Genomic DNA, 25,604 nt, shown 5'->3' on the forward strand with positions numbered 1-25,604 from the left:
ATATTCAAATCGTGTATTCTAAATAAAAAAATAAAAAATGATAGCACTTTTTCATCGACACCGCAGTTCAGACCAACTCAACTTCGATGTGTTCTCACAGCTGCCAGACACTTGATTCGCTTTCTTTCTCAATGCTTCCTTAAGTTGCTATTTTTCCTCATATGCAAATTTGTGCTTTTATATTTTAACTCTCACCTCACGATCATTAAAGATCACTTCACATTACATAGTCTCATACCCAGTTCAGCCCATTTTTAGCCTATCATAAACAGCCAGACACAACTACTCCTCCATACAGACAAAAAAATCAAAGTCATACTCTTGAATCATAAATAACAATTCTCTAAACATGATTCAACTCTCAAAATGTCCGACTCTCGAATTGTAATTAGGAACTCTTCATACCATGATTTCAGCACTCAAGTTTGACTCTCAAATCTTAATTAACAATTCTCTTAAACATAACTCAATCGTTTCTCTTTTTTTCCTCTTGTTGAACACTGGACGTTGTTTAAACTTGTAGCATCAACTTTTCTTATTCGCCAAAATAGCTTGTAATTTAAATAAAAATTAACAGTACTTTTCACTGGTGTCGTAATTTGTAACTTAACTTCAATGTGTCCTATCAGCTGCCAAACGACTGACTTGTTCTCTCCAACTTGCCTTTTTTAACGCAGCTATCACTCTTTATATGCAAATTAATGACTTTATATTTTTAAACCACAAATACCAAGTTTTATTTTGCACAAAGTAAAAAAAACTGTAAAACTATGAGGAGAAGTCGAAAAGTCGGGACTAGCTGATCACATATGGAAAGAAAAAGGTACAACCTTCCATTTGTGGAATGAGATCAAAATAATTAACAGAGATGCAGGATGAAGTCAGGCGACTCAAGGATGCAGCACATATGCTAAAAAAAGAAAAATTACTAAGCAGACTAAACCCAGGTTTTAATAGCATGTGGGGGGTCTCTAATTTAAGAAAAAAAAAACTTTGTACACCCTTAAAATTTTGCTGATGAAATCGATCTTTAGAGTTGCCTCTCTTTATCAACTACTTTTTTCACAAATTCGAAACTAAAACCATAAAATAGAGACTAACTCACAGAATACGAAAATATCGGTGGAGCCAATAACTTTTCTCTTTTCTTTTCCAAACGTCAACTAACATGTCTGAAGAGGGTCAAAGGACAATCCAACCTAAGCGTTGCACAAATAACACTCAAGATGAGAATAATTCGATAAATAAAAGTATTATAAACAATCAGAAATTCAGAATTTTATTTTCCAATTATGAAACCTTACTCTAACGGGTATTTCAACTAGTTTATAGTATCAATAAAAAAGACATCTAGTAATAGGAAGCAATAATTCCTTACATCACATTTATGTGATGTAAAAAACAATTGTAAAAAGTATTTCGAACATTAATAAAATAGGAACTTTACATTAACTACTTCACGTGCTCCAAACAACGTTACACTTGCAAATAAATTCATTAATATTCAAAATATGCCCACCAAGAATATATAGATGTCCAACTTCTACAAACAAATTTGAGTTAATGATACAAAAATATAACAAATCAATATATAAATAATAAAGTCAGTTATGTTCTAAAATAAGTTGTGGTTGAATTCCTTTTGGCTATTGTTCCATCGGCTGGATATGTACATTATTTTAATTAGACTAATTATTTTCTAAAAATGCAACACATATAAATAAAAGAAAACAACTTGCCTAAAATACCTGAATTATAAATTATGGTTATTTTACAAAAGACATTTATATATAACTGAATCAACCTTTTCTGTGTTCTTTAATAGTAAAATACAATACACCTTGTATATGATTAACTGAACAAATGTTGCTAGTACTCGTGAATTTAAAAAATAAAAATGTATCGACTAACTATTACATCAACATGTGAAGTGTTATTGATGTCCAAATCTTTTTTCTTTATTATCAAAAGAATTATATTTTAATAAAATTACTTTTAAAGGTTTGACTTTATAGGATATATATATATATATATATATATATATATATATATATATATATATATATATATACACAAGGCGCCTTCAATAAATTTCCGGACTTTTTTCGTACAGGCACTTTTATTGATTGCTTTTATTGATTCTGCATCTCCAGTTCTTCAAAGAATTGCGTGTACAGTTCTCTCACAGACATCAAATTGTGCACTTATTGTCTCTATAGACACACAACGGTCTTTATACATGAAATTCTTTATTTGGCCAATCAACTCTGGTGCTCTAACTTCCTTACTCCTCCCATATTCTCATAATTCCTCACAAACGCTGTCCCTTCTTTGAATCTCTTATGCTATTCAAAAACTGATGTTTGATTCATGCAAAATGGTTCAAAAGCAATCTGAAGCAAACGTTTCTGTAACAATTCTCCAAGTTTGAAACAGAGTTTTATTGCATATCCTTCTTCTAAAGTGTCCTCACATCCAAATTGCATTTTTGAAATTCACCAGCTGAAACAATTAGGCTTTAGTAGGGTGTATTCCAATTCCAGCCGTAACTGTCCATTTGTACCTGAAATCATAAAAATTGGTTACTCATCTCGTAAGATGTATAGCAATAACGTATTGATTTATCAAGTGTCAACGACAATTTTAAATGCCTGTACGAAAAAAGTCTGGAAACTTATTGAAGGACCTTGTGCCTATGTATATATATTACTTTGGAATCGAAAATTAACGATCTTTGCTGTGCCAGTTAGGTCTAAGATGGCGGTTAGAGAACTTTCCAACATAATGTCAGATGTTTCTATTTTTTGGTGAGGGAGGGGCTAATAATTATTTTTGTAGTAAATTTTTGTTTTTGTCTTGCCGTTCTTATCTTTTTTACGCACTTTCTTTTTTTTGTTTTGAAATGCCGTGTTCTTTTATTAATATTTTATCTTCTGTGAAGATCAACCAAATAAATAAAACAAATTATGATTATAAACTGATTTTTTTTCCTTTGGTAATTGAGATGCAACTAGCCAGTATATAATTATAACTTCCTCCACTGATGATTGCGTCAGCATGAAACACGAGTGTCTGTAGATATAAAAATAATTAACTAGCGGGACCTGCGGAGATCCCACAGTGGACACTTTCATATGTAATATATTGATGTTGCATTCTGTAGATGTTCAGCATAAATGGAGACGCTTCGATATTACTGTAGCTATTTTGTTAAAACTGCAAGAGTATTTATCTAAACTAGCAGGGACGCCTGGCGTAGCCAGGTCGTAATATACGCTTAAATATATTTTAATTCTTGCAGATTTCGTACATATTATAGGGTTAATGTTCTATCGATCTTTATATATTATAAAGTTGCGATTTCAAAAATAAGAAATATATCTATATGACTTGGCTTCATCAGCTTGAATCAAAACTGAATCCCAAACTTATGAATATAAATATAACTTAGTTCCATCAGCTATAATCGAAACTGAAACTTATGAATTCTTGATAAAATTATTTATAAAAAAAACCCATAGATTACTAAGGTGCCATCAGCTAAAATCGAAACCAAAACAAAGATTTATGAATGGAAGCACATAACAATTAAACGACCTGGATATAAGCATGACACAGAAAATAACACACACGCTATCGTATTTACATGATGTTGCTCTTCAGAAACAACTCTTCTATTTCATGTATTTCCAGATGCGGTAATCATTGGTCAATAAAGATTGACTAAAGAGTTGAAGTTCATCTATGATTACAGCATCTTTTCACAGTTTGTTGACGTTTAAAATAAATCCCATCTTGGTAGTTTTGGTAAAATAAAATGGCATGACATCGAAAGTCAAAGAATTAATATTAGTTATGTTTTGTTGTTGAGAGAAATCGTTATTGAGGCATTCACAGTGCAAGCAGTTTACAATTGGGGCGTTTGCCACCGGATTTCATCTGCCGCATTCCCGCACAGCAACTGCCGCGCAGAAATAGGAGTCAAGAGTGTGAACCAACTTCTCACGAACAACATCGACATTGACGATTCCCTCAACACAGACGCATTCCAGCAAGCCATGCCGCAACACTCCAGATCATGATACTTTGCTGTCTACGGCTATGTGTGTATTTGGAAGGTCAATCCGGGATTTCATACCCATACACCCCGGAAAGTATCAACCACACAGCACCTGGCATGAAACTCTGGCATTAAGAGAGGAAGCCCTCTGCAACCGCCACATGCGCATCTCCGAGTGGATCACAGAACGCGCTCGTCCCCTGTCACTGCTCGTCGTTGGTGACTGTGTGAGGATCCAGAACCAAATGGGACCTAACCCCAAGAAATGGGACAAAACTGGCATTGTCTTGGAGGTCCGATAATTCGACCAATATGCTGTTCGTATCGATGGCTCTGGCCACGTTACGCTGTGGAACTGGAGATTTCTGCGGAAATACATACCGGTGATTGAACGTTCTCCACTCCTGAGGCTACCTGGACCAACGCCTGCATCCCACAGCAGTGCAGCCGAACAGCCACAGCCAAACCAACCAACACCGCTCACTAGCACACCTTCCGAGCCTCCCAAGCAAAAGGAACACCCCAGAAGATACCACTGTCATGCCTTCCAACCCTGACCCAGCATTTGTTCAGCCAGCCCTCGCGACTACAGAGAAACCAGCAGCTGAGCACAAACAGAAGATCCCTATAGCTCTTCGGGGTCTGATGCCACACAACGCTCACGGCCTACAGGAATGCCCGGTATCTCTGCTTGACCCAGACACTGCACAGGAGCCAGTGGATGCATTGCCTCTATGTCAGTCAACCTACCTCTCACGCCCACCTGCCCGACTGAGTGTAGACTGAAACAGACTTTAAATCGCTAAATCTACTTTATGTACCAAGACATTTTATTAAGTTTTCATGCCCAGATGGACCATTCGCATTGAGCTTAACTGATTACCTGGAAATCTTACAACACTCATACTCGTCTTTATGTCTTAAAGACTGGGAGGGGGGCATACATGATGTTGCTCTTCAGAAACCACTCTTCTATTTCATGTATTTCCAGATGCTGTAATCATTGGTTAATAAAGAAGATTGACTAAAGAGTTGAAGCTCATCTAGTATTAATATATAGATAATTAAATATTATACTTATATTTTTGATTATTTATAGTCATAAAAAAAATCAAGTTGAACCAGCTTTAGGAAATTAAGAAAAAGCAGTTAATTTTGTATAAATGCAACATTCCGACTATATATATATATATATATATATATATATATATATATATATATATAGAGAGAGAGAGAGAGAGAGAGAGAGAGAGCGAGAGAGAGATGGAAAGAAAGAGAGAGATTGGTTATAAGAACTACTTACAAATTTTTTGCTTGAATAATAGATGAAACTGAATATATGCTTACACTTGATTTTTCAGTATACTGAAAACTGATTGGTTTGGTTTTACGGCATATCAACCTTCTTGTCTTTTGGTTATTTAATGCAGAGTTCCGTAATTTGGATTTTTTTTTTTTTTTTTGGCGTGGGTTACATATTTGAACTTATTCAGTAAATCAAGTCAGCCTTTTCGGATCATTAGGTGATATGTTTTTTTGGGGCGGGGGTAAAGTTGGATTGAATTCAAATTATATTCTTTTATATAAATTTACTTTGTTTAGAAATGTTAGTATTTTGTAAGAATTTATTTTTTTAAATAGTTCTTTCATATTGTTGACATTGTATTAATTTTGCTGGATATGCGGGACAAAACTACGATCTCTACGTGTGATTTTCTGAAATCTGGTAACCATTCGTCTAGTGTGGTTTGATTTTGAAAAATTTGTTTTGACAGTTATTCCATTGTTCTTACCATTTCTTCATGAGATTATTAATTAGTTTTTGTCGTCCGAAAGTGGGATTTTTATATAGCTTATATTGAGTTTTAGTGTGTTTTTGTTGATACTTTTGTTTTGTGAAAGAGTATATACTCTTTGTAATAATTTGATGAGTAGCAGGTTATTGGTTTTAGTTCTTAAGGATTCGAGTACTGATAGAAATTAAACAAATAATGAGGTCTAGAGCCAGGCCCATAGCTTTGGCACGAAAAATTGAAGCATAGTCTGGTAGTCGCTTCTGTAAGATATTACTCCACATTCAGCTCTGTTGCTGTCTTTGGAACCATCTATGTGTATGTGCTGATTGTTAGGTATTTTTCCTGAATGTTTAGTTTTTTTGATAATTTCTTGATAATGGATAATTTTGACTTTTTGGAGTTTGTTTAGTTCAAGTAGAATTTCAGGCTGTTTTAACAGCCAGGGTGGAAGGCTTAATTGGTTGACATCATGAATGTTGGTGATTGTGATACCTGCGTCTTCCATTAATGGTTTCATACTGAGACCAAAAAGTTTTATAGCTTTCACTTTTTGGACGAATAAGTTTTGGTATTGTATTGATAATGGGGATTTGTTGGCTTCTGCATAGGGACTATCGATGGGGGAAGTTCAGAAGGCTCCCAGAACAAGCCTGAGACCCTGATGTTGAACGGTGTCTAATTTCTTTATGTATGACTTTCTGGTCGCACCATAAATGAAGATGCTATAATCTAGTTTCGATCACACTATCTATATAATTTGAATTGGGGTTATCTGTCCGCTCCCCAATCTGTGTGGGCAATGACTCGCATTAGTTGATGAATTTTGTTACATTTATTTTTTAGGTGTTTAATGTGAGGGATGAATATAAGTCTTTTGTCTAATATTAGCCCTAAAAATTTATATTCATCTCCAACAGGAATCTGTGTATCATCTAGTTTTAAAAGAGGGTCTGAGTGTAGTTTTCTAAACTGACAAAAGCGCATGCATTTTGTTTTGTTAATGGAAAATTTGAATCCATTCTTAGTTGTTCAATTTTATTTTGTCAATACATTGTTGAAGTTGGCGCTCAATTATGTGGATATGTCTTGAACTGTATGCAATTAGAAAATCATCGACATATAGTGAGCAATCTACACCTTGGTTTAAACATCCAACGATATTGTTAATTTCTAGGTTAAATAATGTTGCAGACAAAATACTTTTGTGGAACTCCATTTTCCTGTTCCTTGATGTCCGAGAGGCATGTTCCTACACGGACATTAAATAGTCTATTGTTGATGAAGTCTTCCTTTCATTCCAGCTTTTTGAGATCTTTCATGATACCATACCTCCATGTGGTATCATAAGCTTTTTTAAGATCAAAGAAAATAGTCTGATTTTTTATGTATAAATGCATTTCTAATAAAAGTTTCTAATCGAATTAAGTGATCTGTAGTGCTCCGATATTTTCGGAAGCGGCATTGAAAATTTAATGCTACTAAGAGCAAAAGATTTTCCTTTAAGTACAAAAAATCTTTTGAACCACCGATTACCATGACAAATAACACGCTACCTGGAAGCTCAATTTTCACAGGTGACAAGAATAAATCAGGACATTGCCAGGGATGATGCAAAAAAGATGAGCTCCCTCTACCGTGCTAGAAAATTACTTGCCTGACAGAGTATCCTATCTTTACAAAGCCACAATTTGTTCATGCATAGAGTATTGTTGCCACATCTGGGTTGGTGCATCTATCACTAATCTCTCACTCTTAAACAGGGTTCGAAAAAAGAGACTCAAATATAATAGGTCTCGCACTATCAACCTCTGTCCCATCGTCGCAATAATGTATCCCTATACCCGTTTTACAAGTACTTTAATAGAATGTGCTCTGGTGAACAGATAGCACTTGTGCCCGCTTGATGTACATACTCCCAACTAATTCCGCAAGAAGATAAAATACCAGCCCTTCACTGTTGGAGTTCCTAGATACTGGGAACCTACTACAATGGTTTCTCCCTTGGACAACTAGATTTTGGAATTTCCTCCCTGTTTCATACTTCCATGACTGTACTCACATGTACAAATGTACAGTGAACAGACATCTTGCTGCTTAACTCCTCAATCCCCTGTTAGGCATGATTCCAAATAGTAGCCCTTGTATGTCCAAATGGCAATAGGTCTTGTTTGGTATAAAAACAAAGAAACATAGTTAATTATCCCCCTAAAATGGCCATGGGTGCTAACAGGATAATACCAGGGCATGTTAAGATATCATGCCAGATCTGAATAAACTTTATTTTCCATGCTGTAATAAGCAGCGTTTATATCCACTGGTGTAAAAGAATCATAAACCTTTGAATACGACATCCCTTTTCAAAGAATTGCTTTGTTTGGCTTGTGTAAATTAAGATTACAAACTACCGGTTTGCATGCAATAATCATTGTTAATAAAAGTTGTTAGATTTATATGTCGAGTGTCTAAGTATGTTCGAGAAATGTCAACATGTTTTCCATTTATCCTCGCTCGTTTCTAGTGTCGTATTTCGTGCGTATTAATGACTCTTGAGGCTCCTTAATAACACTTGTTAACAAGATGTCATGCCGGGGCTGAATTTACTTTATTTCCCACGATGTAATAGATGGTCTTAATATCCGCCAATGTACATAATATAAGAGTCTAGCATAAATGTTAGAATATGATACGGCGGGCGCTTCCCTTGATTGCACCACTTTCTCTTGATCCACCATATAAATCTGTTTATCAAGGAGACATTAAATACCGTTTATTTTAGTTTTCTGGTATGATTCAATAGTCCCAGTGTGCCTCTTTTTGGGGAACTGGATTTTCTCCACATTAAAACCGGTCTTGTACATAACTTCATTCGCCTGGAGGCAAATAAGAACTATGGGCAGACCTGAACGAAGATCACCTTTCCCCATCTATAATTTTAACTGGTATTCTACAGTTGGTATTTTTTACGACCTAACCCAACATAATATAAACAGCCCCAACCTCGAAAACTATACTACATACTAAAACATACTATAAAAATTATAGCGGTGTGGTAGTGGGGGGAGTTGATTCGATTCTCGTTCAGGTCTGCCAAACTATGCAAGAATTGCAGACTCATACCTTTCTCTCGACTATTAGTGCATAACCCTAGTTGAAGTAAGCGTCCCTAATCATGCTGGCCTTAACAGAGCAGAGAAGGAGAAAATAACAAAATACCAAGGACTTATGTACGACATGAAAAGAAACTGGAATCTTAAGGTATCAATCGTACATTGTTTATCAAAGAGACAATGTCTTTTAGGAGCAGTCAGGCTAATTAAAAAGAATTTTAAAACCTATCTGGTGAACCAAGTGCAAAAGATCTCTCGGTTGGAGTAACTAAACTAATCGGAGAATGTTTGGCATCCGGTAGAATACCCCATCCCCAGGAAAACAAAGTGATAAGTAAAACAAAAAAGCATGGACAATTTTACAAGTGTCTAAGGTCTCTCTGTACAGGCGGTTTGTCAGGACAACATGGCATGAGAAATCCTGACTAAATATTATAAAAATCACAGTATTTGCGGCCCAAATAAGATCTACGTATGGCTCACCAACACTGGCTTTTACAAAGAATGGTACACCTTCTCCAAGCGATGTTATCTCAAGGAACAGCACAGAGCTGGGTACTTCACCAGACTAGATGAGTCCTTATCTTGGGATCCTATTATACAAAGAGACCACAAGAAAGATGCACTTTAATATTGAAATGATCAATTGAGAGGAAAATTAATGTTTTCAGCTTCTTTACTAAATCAACATTTGAGTGTAAAGGAGATTTATGAAATATTCGAATATCCATGTATCTCATATAGATATCAAATGATAGCCCCTAGGAAGGGACCCCATAATTTTTGAGAATTTCGATGGAAGTAAAATGAAACAAAAAAGAAAAATGACACAAAAAGAAACTGGAACCTTAAAATCTCTATCATCCTAGTAATTATAGGAGCAACAGGACTCAAAGAATTTCAAAAGCTACCTGGCAAATATACCCGGTGAACAAAGTGCAAGAGAGAAATGATTGCTTTTAAAGGGATAGTCAGAATCTTAAGATCTCTCGGTGAGAATATAAGAAAATGAGTACATGTTTAGCATCCTGTAGAATGCTCCATCCCCAGCTTTAAGCTGATAAGAATATTTAAAAAAATAATATCTAAATGCACACTTGTAAGGCAAACATTAAAATCTTTTTATAGTATAAATATCTGACCTTCAGTTTCGTTATTTAAAATACTTGAAAACCAAATTGAAAAATTTAATGGTCATTGTGTAAAATTATCAGACAACATAACTATCATCAAAAGGCAGGAATATTTACTTTTCTCCTTTGTGCCAAATCCTGCACAATTGTTTTGGGTTTTAAAATATTTTAAAGCACTTTTATTCACATTTTATCGATGATTTGGAGTCTTGAAATGCGACGTGTAGCGTGTTCAAAATTTCATAAGGTCGCCACTAGTAAGTGAAACATGGCAATAAACAAGCAAGAATACGACCAGGTTTACCGAGTACATGTAAAGAGACATTAAAAGGAAACATGTTAAAAGCAGGCGTTATAGCAGGGTTACATATTTACATAAGTAAAAAAAATTATTTACAGAGAAGTTATGAACAATACAGTGTTTGTGTACGCGTGTGAGTATGCATGAAGTAAAATGTTCTTTGCGCGTATTTTTCATTGTGCATACGTATGTCTGATGCTTGTATGTAATCACAAGAGTTCATTAAACTATACATAGAATGTTCATTGTGTATGCGAGATTAAAGTATTCATCCTTACTTTGAAAAAGATAACGCATCTGTCGAGGCACGTGGAAAAATTGCGTGCGTTCACATGGACAGTAAGACGAGAAAGTGGAAGAGATAGGTAGTTAACGAAACAGGAAGTAGAACGCCACCTGTCGGCCAAATCAGAATTCACAACAGGAGCAGATAACCGGTACGTTTGTGTGCATGTGCATGATAGTGTAACACTATGGTGTCATGAATGCATGCAGCAAGGTGCATATTGCAGTGAGGTGGAGTGTTTGACCGGACAGGATGGGGTGGAGGAGTGCAGAGAAATGCAAAGACTTAGCTAGCAAAATAGGACCAACCGCCAAGCTATCATTATGGGCTTATCTCCGAGATGTCAGGAGATGTTTGTATTGGAAGGGGCATTTGCTGGTAAGGGCCGCACACCATGCTGGGTGAAGGAACACAAGAAACTGCCAATAGATATCAGTGTGAGCAACCCCACTCCAAGAGGAGAGAGAGGGAGAGAGAAGTGTTGAGTGTTTGAGACAAGGGAAGGCTCTGAGAGGAAGAGAGAAGGGATGTTTTCAGCTACTCTCCGAGGGAGAGATGAGTAAAATGGGTTGGATTCGGATAAAGAAATTCTAAAACTATTAGTCGTAGCCAGCAAACTGAAAAGAAACTAAAGAAAACATGACTAATTATCTCTCCTTACAACATGTAATTACACAAACAACATTCGAAATATAAACCGCAGCGTCTTTAAATCAAAAGTACGCTAACGGAAATAATTTATTGCACGGGCGTCCCCCCTTTTAAAATTCATCATTCAATAAGGTAAAAAGCTATAGCAAACATCTAAATGAGTATTTTAACCATAGTTACTGATTTCAAAAGGCGAAAAATTAAAAGGTGAATTTCTATAAATTTTTATGTATATACCTGTATATCTACGTATATGTATATATATGTGTCTATTTTTTCATATATATGCATGTATATATTTGTAATGTGGTACTTAAAGCAAACTTATAATTAAAATTCAAATCTATATTTTACTCTATTTCTTTTCTATCTCTAACCCATATTAATTTTCTTATAAATTTTAAATCCAGACGTTTTATTTCAATTTTTTTTTCAGATATATCTGCCTTACTTTTAATGCTAGGTTTATTTATGGTGTCTTTTAAATTTAATAAAAACCCTTCAAAATTGCTGACGAGGAGACCTTGCTTATTAAAAAACTATATGTAATAATTATTGTACGTAACTTGATGTCTACCACAATAAAAAGCATTGTTTTCCGAAACGATCGTACAGATAATTGATTTTGTTGTTGTTCCTTCTTATGAAACGGATTTTTAATTTAATTATAATTTGATTTTTAAATTTTAAATTATCAATCACATTACTTAATATATATATATTATATATATATATATATATATTATACATTATATATATATATTATATATTATATATATATTATATATTATATATATTATATATTATATATATATTATATATATTATATCTATTATATCTATAATATAAAGCTGGATGTGTGTGTGGTCACGAATAGGCTCTTATATGGATGACCATTTTAAAAAACTGATTACATATCATGATAGAAGATTATCGAGACACAGGAATGGGTAATGTTTGATCCTGCACAACGGTGGTTCATTAAAATTGTGGCGTCTGTGTTCGCCCCTGGTTCACAAAGTATGGAAATAAAACATTTAAAAATAAGAAAAAAACGTTTACAAGTGTTTTTTATATAAATGTAAATAAGACTACTTTGATAAGTATGTTTAAACTTAAATATGGATCGTATAATAGAATTGTGGGGTCCGCGTTCGCGCCTGGCCTCCATAGAATGGAAATAGGCACAAACTTTAATAAAGACTTTTCATATCTATATGCGTAATGATTCCTTGATAGTGATGTTTTAGTATATATATATATATATATATATATATATATATATATATATATATATATATATGAGAGAGAGAGAAATTTTTTTAATCGTATTTCCAAGTTTAAAGTTTTTTTTTTATTCAATTGTAAGGTTAAAGTACAGAATAGATACAAACCACCCTCCCCATTTTAAGAATGACTTTTTAAATAACATTAATTCAGCACGGATCAAAAAGTGCACTAGTACCTCTCTCTAGATATATATATATATATATATATATATATATATATAGTGTTTTAGATTGTTGAAATGAAATTTCGTATACTAACTGTTACAATATCTTCGGGTTTTTAATTCTTACTTATCTTTTATATTTTTCCTTTGAGATATGTGCCGTCCTTTCAAAATATCAGTGTAGGTTTTCAAGACGTTGATTTGGTACTTATGCACTTTTTTTTTACTGAGCTAAAATTACATTTAGAAAGCCATTCTTAACATGGGTAGGGTGTTTTCTAACTACTGTCTATTTTCACTTATATTAATAAAAATATCGTAAAACTTGAACTTGAAGATACTATTACAAAAAATAGCGCGGTAACAAAAGTGCATAAGCAACTAATCTTTTTCTCCAGGTTCAAAGTTAAGCAGGTTCTTTACACTTAACGTGTTTTCTTTATGCGTGAACCAGTTGAAATTTTAATGAGTAAAGATTCTCACTTATGATAGTAAGATTAATTAGTCGCATATCAACAAAATAAAAACAAGATGTCCTGAAAGTGTTATGGCCAACTGAGAGTATACAATTTCTGATGCAAAAGGGGAGAGTTAAGAGAAACAGTTTAGCATTAAAAAAAAAACATTTGTTTTTATAGGGGAAGAAAATTTAATTTCAGCCATAGTTAGACTGGAGGTTCGAGATGGGGCCGGTATAAAGGTTGTTAATATCTTTCTAAATAACGTTATTATTCCAACATTGTCCATAAACTTGACAAGTTCAGGTTGTTCATTAAAACTTGTATTTTGCACTTATTGAACCGTGCTGAAATAGCGTTTAGAAAACCTCTTAACATGGGGAGAGGAAGGTGTTTTGTAACTTCTGTACTTTCACCTTACAGTGCTAGTGCAGAGAGTGATACGTGTTATTTTTGAAATCGTATTTCCAAGTTTAATTACAGTTTTATATGTTTTTTTTTATTCAATTGTAAGGTTGAAGTATAGAATAGGTACAAAACACCCTCCCCTCCCCATGTTAAGAATGGCTTTTTAAATAATAACGTTATTATTTACGTCCGGATCACTCTCTGCACTAGTACCCACCTTACAATTTAATAAAAAAAAAAGATATCGCAAAAGTCCTTGAACTTGAAACTGCTATTTAAAATAGCGCGGTTGGAAAAGTGCGTAAGCAGCAAACTTGTGACTGTTTGCCAATGTCGGAAATATTTGGCGAAACTTGCCATTCATGACAGAAAGATTAGTTGTTACTTTTGTTTTACACATATCAACCCTTTTCAGGTTATTTAATGCCGAATCCAGTGATTTTGAACTTTTTTTAATAGAATTTTTTTTTTTTTCAAGTCGGTTTCTATTTAACCCATAGTTGGGACCTTAGCAGGTAGGACCTGGGAGCAATGGCAATTAAAGGGTGGCTCCACACTCCCCAAAGCCCGCAAGCTGGGGCTTTACCACCGGATACAGTTTAAGGTCATATCCAGGACCAGAAAAAACAATTCCTGGTTGGAAGTAATTTGCATAAGTGACAGTCATTTTATAGCATTGTTGTCTTCCAGCGACAGTTTTTGAGTGGGTCCGTTTGGGACGTCTTGTCCGCCTGAAAATACCTTAGTGTACTTCCCTTACCTACACACCGAGCTATTTGAGGGATGGGTAAGGAATTCCGATTTGGCCAACAGGTGGCATTCTACTTCTGTGGCTTACTTCTGTGACTCTTTGACAAGTTCGGATGCCGGCTACTTATAGAGAACCTTATTTGTTACCTTTACGACGTATACTTCTAGAGAATCTCAATTTGTTACCTGCACTAGAGTTCGGACGCACAGGTTTATGATTTATAGTCTTTAGTTACTTGACTTCTGACGAGCTAGGGATTGCGATTAAGGAATATTTTGCAACCTTAACACAAAACCCAACTCTGATTTATCCATTACTTTGGTGTAAAAGAATTTTTCGATATAACACCAGTACTGATATTTTCTTGATGAAACAACTATAACAATGATTTAAAATCATATAGGTATAAACATGGATATTTAACATGAAAAAAAAGTTTCCTTTAAATGTGAAAATACCTTTTCATTTGTATCACTATTTTTGTCGATTTCTTCTTTGAAATGCACCAAAATTGTTACAGATTTGGTTATTTCATTTCTCAAAGATGAACAAAATACTTTCAGGGTTGAAATGTATAGGAGTAAAGATGGAATTACTGAAAAATGACAGTTAATGTGTTAGGGGCAAACAAAATTACGCAATTTAACAAGCATTTCACGTGGGGTTCCTTTAGCGTTGCTATGACGACTTCCCTTGAAATGTGGCTTGAAACGGAGAAAGCTGCAACAGGTTGCGCTGCTGTAACCTCTAAGGTTTGGAAGCACTAATGTGCGTCCAACCACTCACTGTCTAAATGGCAATGCCGAAGAATACTTATATGCGGCATGCAGCTGCTTTAACTTATTTCTTACACATTCCTGTCTCAAGTCACAAAAAAGAAAAAGGAATCAGAATATTTTTTTCTTTTTCCATTTTAGCACTCCAGAATATAAGCCCTCAGGAAAAAATGCCTTCAAGTACAACAGGTACTTAAATAAATGGCCCCCAGGAAACTGGCAATTACAAGAATCCGTAAAATTCTTAATTGAATGGAAATCATTGGTAAAGATTTTCACTGTAACTCTGGCAGGGGGGAACAGGTTCTAGGCCTTTGTCATAGGCCACTCGGAGGCTATAGTGGTTCGGAACATCCTCATTCTATCCCCTAGGTAAACTGCACTATCGGATGGAGTTTGAGGTCTTACCCAGAACACACCAATTTATGTGGGAAGTTAGCTGGAAAGAAAGCAGTTTAAAAATAACCACAAATGCAAGTTGCACGAAAGCAGATAATAAATATCTAATTTTTTTCTTTTTGTAATTTTTGGCTTGTAGTTGAAATGTACAATCCGTTTGTAGAAATAGGAAATAAAAGTAAACAATTAAGTAAAGGTTTTGTTAAGTTTAAAAATTGTTCACTACAAAAAAATGTTCGGCATTTTGTTATTTCGGGAGTAATAGAATAATCGAAGTGATAGTTTCTATTTACTAAAGTTTTATATGAAGAAAAAAGTTTCGCCAATAACAATAAACGAAGTGGGCAGCGTAGCAGTTTTTTGTGTGGCGAATTTTCCTTGTGCTGGGGCTCGAAACAGGGAGAAAGTTGCAACAGGTTGCCCTGTTGCGACCTCTAAGGTCTGGAAGCACTAATCTGCGTCCAACCTCTCTCACTGCCCGAATTGCAATGCCTAGAAAAACAAACACTCCCCATATGCTGTATTCAACCGCTTTAAATACGAAGCTGGAGAGGGGGGGCATAACGTGAACTTACGTTCACACGTGAGTCACGTATGCCAAAGAATAAGAAGATGACACCGCAGACCCCCAGAGAGGCCGACGCCTATCAATTTCTCACACATTCTTGTCTCAAGACACAAAAAAAGAGTCTTTGAATATATTTCCTTTTTCTTTCTTCCAGAATACAAGCCCCTAGGAAATTTAACATTTAAACCCCCGCAAGTCTCGCTTACCAGCCAACGCAAGATATCCCCCCGCTAGTCTCGCTTACCAGCCGACGCAAGATATCCCCCGCTAGTCTCGCTTACCAGCCGACGCAAGATATCCCCCCGCTAGTCTCGCTTACCAGCCGACGCAAGATATTCCCCGCTAGTCTCGCTTATCAGCCGACGCAAGATATCCCCCCGCTAGTATCGCTTACCAGCCGACCCAAGATATCCCCCCGCTAGTATCGCTTACCAGCCGACGCAAGATATCCCCCGCTAGTATCGTTTACCAGTCAACGAAAGATATCCCCCCGCTAGTATCACTTACCAGCCGACGCAAGATATCCCCCGCTAGTATCGCTTACCAGCCAACGCAAGATATTCCCCCGCTAGTATCGCTTACCAGCCGACGCAAGATATCCCCCCGCTAGTATCGCTTACCAGCCGACGCAAGATATCCCCCGCTAGTATCGCTTACCAGCCGACGCAAGATATCCCCCCGCTAGTATCGCTTACCAGCCGACGCAAGATATCCCCCCGCTAGTCTCGCTTACCAGCCGACGCAAGATATCCCCCGCTAGTCTCGCTTACCAGCCGACGCAAGATATCCCCCCGCTAGTCTCGCTTACCAGCCGACGCAAGATATCCCCCCGCTAGTATCGCTTACCAGCCGACGCAAGATATCCCCCCGCTAGTATCGCTTACCAGCCGACGCAAGATATCCCCCACTAGTATCGCTTACCAGCCGACACAAGATATCCCCCGCTAGTATCGTTTACCAGCCGACGCAAGATATCCCCCCGCTAGTATCGCTTACCAGCCGACACAAGATATCCCCCGCTAGTATCGCATACCAGATAACGCAAGATATCCCCCGCTAGTATCGCTTACCAGCCAACGCAAGATATTCCCCCGCTAGTATCGCTTACCAGCCAACGCAAGATATTCCCCCGCTAGTCTCGCTTACCAGCCGACGCAGGATATCCCCCCGCTAGTCTCGCTTACCAGCCGACGCGAGATATCCCCCCGCTAGTATCGCTTACCAGCCGACGCAAGATATCCCCCGCTAGTATCGTTTACCAGCCGACGCAAGATATCCCCCCGCTAGTATCGCTTACCAGCCGACGCAAGATATCCCCCGCTAGTATCGTTTACCAGCCGACGCAAGATATCCCCCCGCTAGTATCGCTTACCAGCCGACGCAAGATATCCCCCCGCTAGTATCGCTTACCAGCCGACGCAAGATATCCCCCGCTAGTATCGCTTACCAGCCGACGCAAGGTATCCCCCCGCTAGTCCTGCTTACCAGCCGACGCAAGATATCCCCCGCTAGTATCGCTTACCAGCCGACGCAAGATATCCCCCGCTAGTATCGCTTACCAGCCGACGCAAGATATCCCCCGCTAGTATCGCTTACCAGCCGACGCAAGATATCCCCCGCTAGTATCGTTTACCAGCCGACGCAAGATATCCCCCCGCTAGTATCGCTTACCAGCCGACGCAAGATATCCCCCCGCTAGTATCGCTTACCAGCCGACGCAAGATATTCCCCCGCTAGTATCGCTTACCAGCCGACGCAAGATATCCCCCCACTAGTATCGCTTACCAGCCGACGCAAGATATCCCCCCGCTAGTATCGCTTACCAGCCGACGCAAGATATCCCCCGCTAGTATCTATTACCAGCCGACGCAAGATATCCCCCCGCTAGTATCGCTTACCAGCCGACGCAAGATATTCCCCCGCTAGTATCGCTTACCAGCCGACGCAAGATATCCCCCCGCTAGTATCGTTTACCAGCCGACGCAAGATATCCCCCCGCTAGTATCGCTTACCAGCCGACGCAAGATATCCCCCGCTAGTATCGTTTACCAGCCGACGCAAGATATCCCCCCGCTAGTATCGCTTACCAGCCGACGCAAGATATTCCCCCGCTAGTATCGCTTACCAGCCGACGCAAGATATCCCCCCGCTAGTATCGCTTACCAGCCGACGCAAGATATCCCCCCGCTAGTATCGCTTACCAGCCGACGCAAGATATCCCCCGCTAGTATCGTTTACCAGCCGACGCAAGATATCCCCCGCTAGTATCGCTTACCAGCCGACGCAAGATATCCCCCGCTAGTATCGCTTACCAGATAACGCAAGATATCCCCCACTAGTATCGCTTCCCAGCCAACGCAAGATATTCCCCCGCTAGTATCGCTTACCAGCCAACGCAAGATATTCCCCCGCTAGTATCGCTTACCAGCCAACGCAAGATATCCCCCCGCTAGTCTCGCTTACCAGCCGACGCAAGATATCCCCCCGCTAGTCTCGCTTACCAGCCGACGCAAGATATCCCCCCACTAGTATCGCTTACCAGCCGACGCAAGATATCCCCCCGCTAGTATCGCTTACCAGCCGACGCAAGATATCCCCCGCTAGTCTCGCTTATCAGCCGACGCAAGATATCCCCCCGCTAGTCTCGCTTACCAGATAACGCAAGATATCCCCCGCTAGTATCGCTTACCAGCTGACGCAAGATATTCCCCTGCTAGTATCGCTTACCAGCCAACGCAAGATATCCCCCGCTAGTATCGCTTACCAGCCGACGCAAGATATTCCCCTGCTAGTATCGCTTACCAGCCAACGCAAGATATTCCCCCGCTAGTATCGCTTACCAGCCAACGCAAGATATTCCCCCGCTAGTATCGCTTACCAGCCAACGCAAGATATCCCCCGCTAGTATCGCTTACCAGCCGACGCAAGATATTCCCCTGCTAGTATCGCTTACCAGCCGACGCAAGATATTCCCCCGCTAGTATCGCTTACCAGCCAACGCAAGATATCCCCCGCTAGTATCGCTTACCAGCCAACGCAAGATATTCCCCTGCTAGTATCGCTTACCAGCCAACGCAAGATATCCCCCGCTAGTATCGCTTACCAGCCGACGCAAGATATTCCCCTGCTAGTATCGCTTACCAGCCAACGCAAGATATCCCCCGCTAGTATCGCTTACCAGCCAACGCAAGATATTCCCCTGCTAGTATCGCTTACCAGCCGACGATAGATATTCTAGTTTCAATTATAACAATTTATTATAATTTCCCATCAAAATATATAACTAATCTGTTCATTCCATTCGAGGTTTCATGGATAAAAAAAGGTACTCATGCAGACAGTGATCCGTGCTGAAATATTTAAAAAGCTATTCTTAACATTGGGAGGGGAGGGTGTTTTGTACCTATTCTGTACTTTAATCTTACAATTGAATAAAAAAACAAAACTTTAATTAAACGTGGAAATACGACTTAAAAAATAGCGCGGATCACTCTCTGCATTAAAAAAATGAGGCTTTGAGCTAAGAGAGCGAAGCCGCAAAAGGGAAGAACCTAAAACATGTGCAATAAGCCTCTTTTATGGCAGACGATTGATACGTGACATCGATTACAAATAAAAATGATCCCTAGCAAAGCAATCGCTTCTTAGTCATCTCCGTCAGAAGCCGCAGGAAGCAAGCATTGAACCCAGAAAGACGCCAACCCGGAAAATAATTCAATCCAGTGTAGAAATTATCCTGACGGCAACATGTTGCAAAATATAGCGATATCCTTTGAAATGTGGCTTGAAACAGGAAGTTGCAACAGGTTTGGAAACACTAACGTGGGCCCAACCAGTGCCAATGCCAAAAAATACCCCCACATGCAGTACGAAACCGTTTTAAATAGGAAGTGGGGGCATAATGAGAAAGCACGTTCACACGGGAATCACACATGCCCAAAAATCAATAGATGGCATCTCAAACAAGACCATTGTTTAAGATTATACATCAGACACCAAAAGAGGCCGACACACACAATTATTTCTTACATTACAGAATACAGGGATTCGTTTAGAGTATGGATAAATCTTTGAATTTGTTATTTAAGCAAATTTGTTGGTTTCATGGGAATGCTGAAATTCCCACTGATTTGGCTAAAGAATACCAAATGCATCTGTTTTTGATTCTTTTGCCAAGCTGGAAATTTTTTATATTAAATATTGTGGCGTATTTTCCTTGTACTGGGGCTCGAAACCGGGAGAAAGTTGCAACCGGTTGCCTTGTTGCGACATCTAAGGTCTGGAAGTACTAATATGCGTCCAATCCCTCTCACTGCCGAATGCCAATGCCTAAAAAACAAAAACACGCCACCCTATGCGGTATTCAGCCGCTTGAAATACGAAGCAGGAGGGCGGGGCATAACGTGAAATTACGTTCACACGTGAATCACGCAGGCCTAAGAATTAGAAGATGGTACCGCAGACGCCCAGAGAGGCAGACGCTTAATTTCTCACACATTCCCGTCTCAAGACACACACACACAAAAAAGGAGTCTTGGAATATATTTCCTTTTTCTTTTTTCCAGAATACAAGCCCCTAGGAAAATACCTTAAAGATCACCTCGCATTTAAACCCCCGCTAGTCTCGCTTACCAGCCGACGCAAGACATCCCCCCTACCCGATTAAGCACACCGAATTTAATTTTCTCCTTAAAAAACGACGACTTCCTACATACGGGTCGACCGAATTGCATTCTAAGTTCTTTTAAATGCGACGATATTTAAAAAAAAAAAAAAAAAAAAATTTTTTAAACAAAAGCTTTCGACTCGAATCGTAGACTCATAACTCGTTTAAAAGCGGCTGCTTTTTTTTCTTTTCTCAAAAGACAACGTAATTTCACCACAAAACCCACGTTAAAACGACCACTTTTATACATACAAGTCGATCGAATCGTATAAAGCTCCTTTAAAACGACTTTTTTCCAAAACGAATCCGACTCGAATTGTCCTTCCATAAAAGAACTTCATTTAAAAGCGACGATTCTTTTTTCAACACAACAGGATTTCATTTTAAATTCCGCATTAAAAACGACTTGCAGGTGCACATAAAAATTATCCCAAAGTCCGAGTTTCGAACGCGTGTTTAACTTCATCGCATCAAATTTTCACGACGACAATTAAAAAGGACAACCCAAGGAATCCCTGTAAGAAGTCACAGAAGGTTCTCTCCGAACCTGCAGGCTGTTTAACTCGATATTTAGGGTCCTTCCAGGAAAGATACGCGCTAGTAGGTATTCAACCCAGGAAGACGCCATCACAGAAATGAATTCAATCCGGTATAGAAATTACCGACGGCAACCTGTTGCAAAATGTGGCGAATTTTCCTTGTGCTGGGGCTCGAAACAGGGAGAAAGTTTCAACAGGTTGCCCTGTTGCGACCTCTAAGGTCTGGAAGCACTAATGTGCGTCCAACCTCTCTCACTGCCGGAATGCCAATGCCTAAAAAACAAACAAACACGCCACCCTATGCGGTATTCAGCCGCTTGAAATACGAAGTAATGGGGTGCATAACGTGAAATTACGTTCACACGTGAATCACGCATGCCTAAGAATTAGAAGATGGCACCGCAGACGCCCAGAGAGGCAAACGCTTAATTTCTCACGATATAAAAAAGATACTTGTACAGTTTAATCAAGACATTAAAGAATGAAAATATCGAAAAAGGGTTACATTGTATGTATTCGTTATGGAACGAAGTTCGCCGAAAAAAAATTTCACTTCGTTTCATCAAGTAGTTTTTTGTTTTGTTACAAAAAATTCGAAAAAATTGTCAAAAAACAAATATATAACAATAAATGTTATCAAAGGCAAGATAAGTTACTTTTCTACCCAACTAGATATATTTTGTGTTTTTATTCAATGTAACATGTTTATTCATCTCGAAAAACATACAGTGTTTACCGATGTATTGGAAAATTTAATATGGCGGTCGACTCTCTTTAACTATGTAAGTTTTGGAAACGGTGTTATAAATTAAAAAAAAAAAACTAGACAAAATACTATTAAAAACCCACCAAATATGTCAGCCTATGTCACGGTAATATATATTGAGCGAGTTTCTAACTGTATTTTGTCTAGTTTTTTTTTTATTATTTATAACACCTTTTCCTAAACTTACTGTGTTAAAGAGAGTCGGCCGCCATTTTAAATTTTCCAGTACATCGGTAAACACTGTTTTTCGATATGAATAAACATGTTACATTAAATAAAAACACAAAAAATATATCCAGTTTGGTAGAAAAGTAACTTATCTTGCTTTTGATAACATTTATTTTTTATATATTCTTTTTTTTAAAAACTTTTTCGAATCTATGTGTACAGTAATACAAACCCTTCAGTTTTTAGGAAGAAAAGCTAGTAATAAAGATGTAGAGGGAGTGTCGGCGCTTTACATTGAGTTATCTCCCCGTGGCGTGTTCAAAAATCCCATAATGGCTAACTTCAACGCGCTCTCATAAAAACTTGTTTTTTCGCTGTAAAAAAAAAAACTAAAAAAAAAAGGTAAATTTATACAAACACCGTGACAGCGAATTAACCCTAACCCTAACCCCTAACCCTAACGCTAACGCTGTCACGGTGTTTGTATAATAATACCAAAAAAAAACTACTCGATCAAAGTAAATATTGTTTGTTTTTTTTAGATCTTCAGTCCAAAACGGATACGTACAATATTACCTTTTTTTTTTTCGATATTTTCATTTTTGAATGTCTTAAACTGTACAAGTACCATAAAAAATATTTTAGGGATTTAGCAAGGAAGCCAACACACATACACAAAAAAAAGTTAAAAAATTCAAATATGCAATAAATAAATGTTGCCATAACCAATGAAAGTTATTTTTGTACCTGGTTCATTTTCTTTGTATGTTAAAGTAGTTTTAAATGTTTGTTTTTTTAATCTCAAAGTTTCAGTTTTTTTACGAGCGCTTTTGGCAAACAAGATGGCGGCAGTTTTGTTTCCCCATGAAGAAAACTGTAGGCCGCCATCTTGTTTGCAAAAACTGACCGTAACAAACGAATATTTGAGATTTTAAAAAAGCATTTGAAATTATCTTTTAAAACAAAAAAATGAGTCAAATAAGTAACTTTTATTGACTATGGTAGCATTTATTTATTGCATATTTGAATGTTTACCTTAGTTGTTTGTTGACTTCTCCACTAAATTTACAATACTTTTTTTTTCTTTAAGTATGGATAATATTTGAAATTTTTATAAATAAAAGTGGAATTACTGAATTAGTCGCAGACAAAAACAACAAATAAAACAATGTACAATGATCTTAATTGATAAGGTAAACAGAAAGTAATTAATTGAACAAAAAATTTAAAAAAGTTCCTTTAGTGCTACATAACACATTGATGCATTTGATATTGTTATTTAAGCAGAAAAGCACAGGATAAGATTTTCCCAAAAAGTCTTTTATCTTTCGCAAAGCAATCTAATGTTAAATTAACACGGAAGGTAACAAAAATATAACAAACCTTCTCTGAAAAAACGCTTCTGCTCCCAAGTTTGAAATCTTGATCCTTAGTAAAAGCATAAGCACACCGCTCTCCGCCATATTGAAAACTGACAAATAGAGCTGCTACTCTTCCAGATCTTTATATAGTTGCAAAATAAAAGGGAGGTAACCAATGCAAGAAAAAAACAAAGCGGAAGTAACCAATGCAAGATAATATCAACAATTTTTAATGTTTCGGTGTGAAGAGGGAGAAGGTGTCCAGCATTTAAAAAGGGACATTTAGGACAGTCTAGAAACCTTCTCAACATTTTCACGCAAACGAAAGTGTCCCAAGCAAACAAGTAATAAATATATCTTGCCACTTTTTAGGCATAACCTGTGCCTAGGAGGACGCTTTTTCTGGGACAAAAAATTCAGTTAGTGATTATTGGTTGATTGTTTTCGTGGTCGCTAGAATTAAAATATTTCAAAGTATTGAATCATGTTTTAAGCACTTTCAGAAGAGACTGCTAGTTTTTCCGCGATTCGATTTTTATATTACGTATTTCAGCGATCTTTCATTCAGACTGTGGTTACGCCTCTTCCTACTATAAAATCTTTCCAGCTACTAACAAAGAACTCTCCTTCCTTTCTTTGTATACCTAAAATCAAACGGAACTTTCTAAGAACTTCCTACATGTGGAACACGTTACTATGGGGATGTTTCTCTATAGACTAAATATCTTGTAAGGCTATTTTGGACGAAAATAGCATCTGGGTATTTTTCAAGAACCACACTGACAATTGATATAAATCTATATAAATAAAACAGTAGCTGTATGTATGTATATCTGCCTGCTTTTGTGTGTGTAAATATTTAACCAATAAACACATAAACACACTGAAATTAACAATAAATGGTGATCATACACCAAGGATGGTTTATAACGAGTGAAATCTTTGTTTAGGTGAATGGATAGCACGTATAGAAGTCGGCAACTTGAAATACAAAATGTTCATTTCAATTTGCCGATATATGCATGCGTAAAACTAATGATAACTAAAAGTGGTTTAATTTTGAATTTTTCTTATCTATCTGCAGGGTTAGCTCAAACGGTAGGGAACACTACTGGAGTGTTAAATGGCTTGGTTTTTATTCTAGCTGATGGTACCCAAGTAATTTTTTCTTTGAACTTTTGAAATCAGTTCTGTATATTAGGTACAATATAATAATCAATAGAGAATTGGTTCTGTAATAATAAATGCAAAATCTGCATGAATTAAAATATATTCACGCGTACCCCCCCCCTGCTAGCTAGCTATAAATGTCGCATTATGATGAAGGAAGAAAATGAAGCGTATTAAATGGACGTGCATGCATATCAAAATGGAAATGAACAAAATACTGAGAAATATTAGGGTCACCAACCAGCAAGTGCTAACTTAATATAAACAGAGTTTTTGTAAATGCAAAATCAAGGAGAACATGACTAAATAATAAAAACATTTATATAGCTATGAGTTTACAAAAAGATAAAAGTCATTTTTAGTCAGAAATGTTAATTTAGGAAATTTTATAGTATCTCAATAAAGTAGAGAAAGAAAGAGGGTGGCTATTCAAGCCAGTTGCTTTTTGGTATTCGTTCAAAACTACTAGAAGAGTTCTGTTCGTATCTAAAAAATAACAGCAGTAACCTTGCTCTCTATGATGAGCAACAGTTAGCGATCTCATCATCATCATCATCATCTATTGTAGTAGCTTTGTAGTTATCTACAAATATCAGCAATGATATTGCCCTTTACCTCTAGCAGCAGTTAGTGATCATGCCATCATCATCAATTGTAGCAGCTCTGTTCTTATCTACAGTTAATAACAATGATCTTGCCCTCTACAACCAGCAGCAGTTTCCAATCCTGCATGCAACAAAAAATCATCATCATAGTGTACTTCAAAGCTCTTGTTTAGAAACGTTCT

General features: G+C 37.2%; 1 protein-coding gene across 1 annotated transcript in view; it reads right to left on the bottom strand.

Moving 5' to 3' along the window:
- The window catches only part of LOC145257765 (phosphoglycerate kinase 2-like), a 600,882-nt gene extending 577,118 nt beyond the window's left edge, over positions 1-23,764 (bottom strand). The window contains exon 1 of the mRNA XM_080115684.1: positions 23,670-23,764. Within this exon, the coding sequence (XP_079971810.1) occupies positions 23,670-23,749 (80 nt within the window). The 5' untranslated portion in view covers positions 23,750-23,764. The remainder of the gene's footprint in view (positions 1-23,669) is intronic.
- Positions 23,765-25,604: the final 1,840 nt, after the last annotated feature.

The sequence above is a fragment of the Euprymna scolopes genome, chromosome 3 (assembly GCF_053919585.1).
Source record: "Euprymna scolopes isolate OS-2025 chromosome 3, ASM5391958v1, whole genome shotgun sequence".
In the NCBI taxonomy this organism is placed as follows: Eukaryota; Metazoa; Mollusca; class Cephalopoda; order Sepiida; family Sepiolidae; genus Euprymna; species Euprymna scolopes.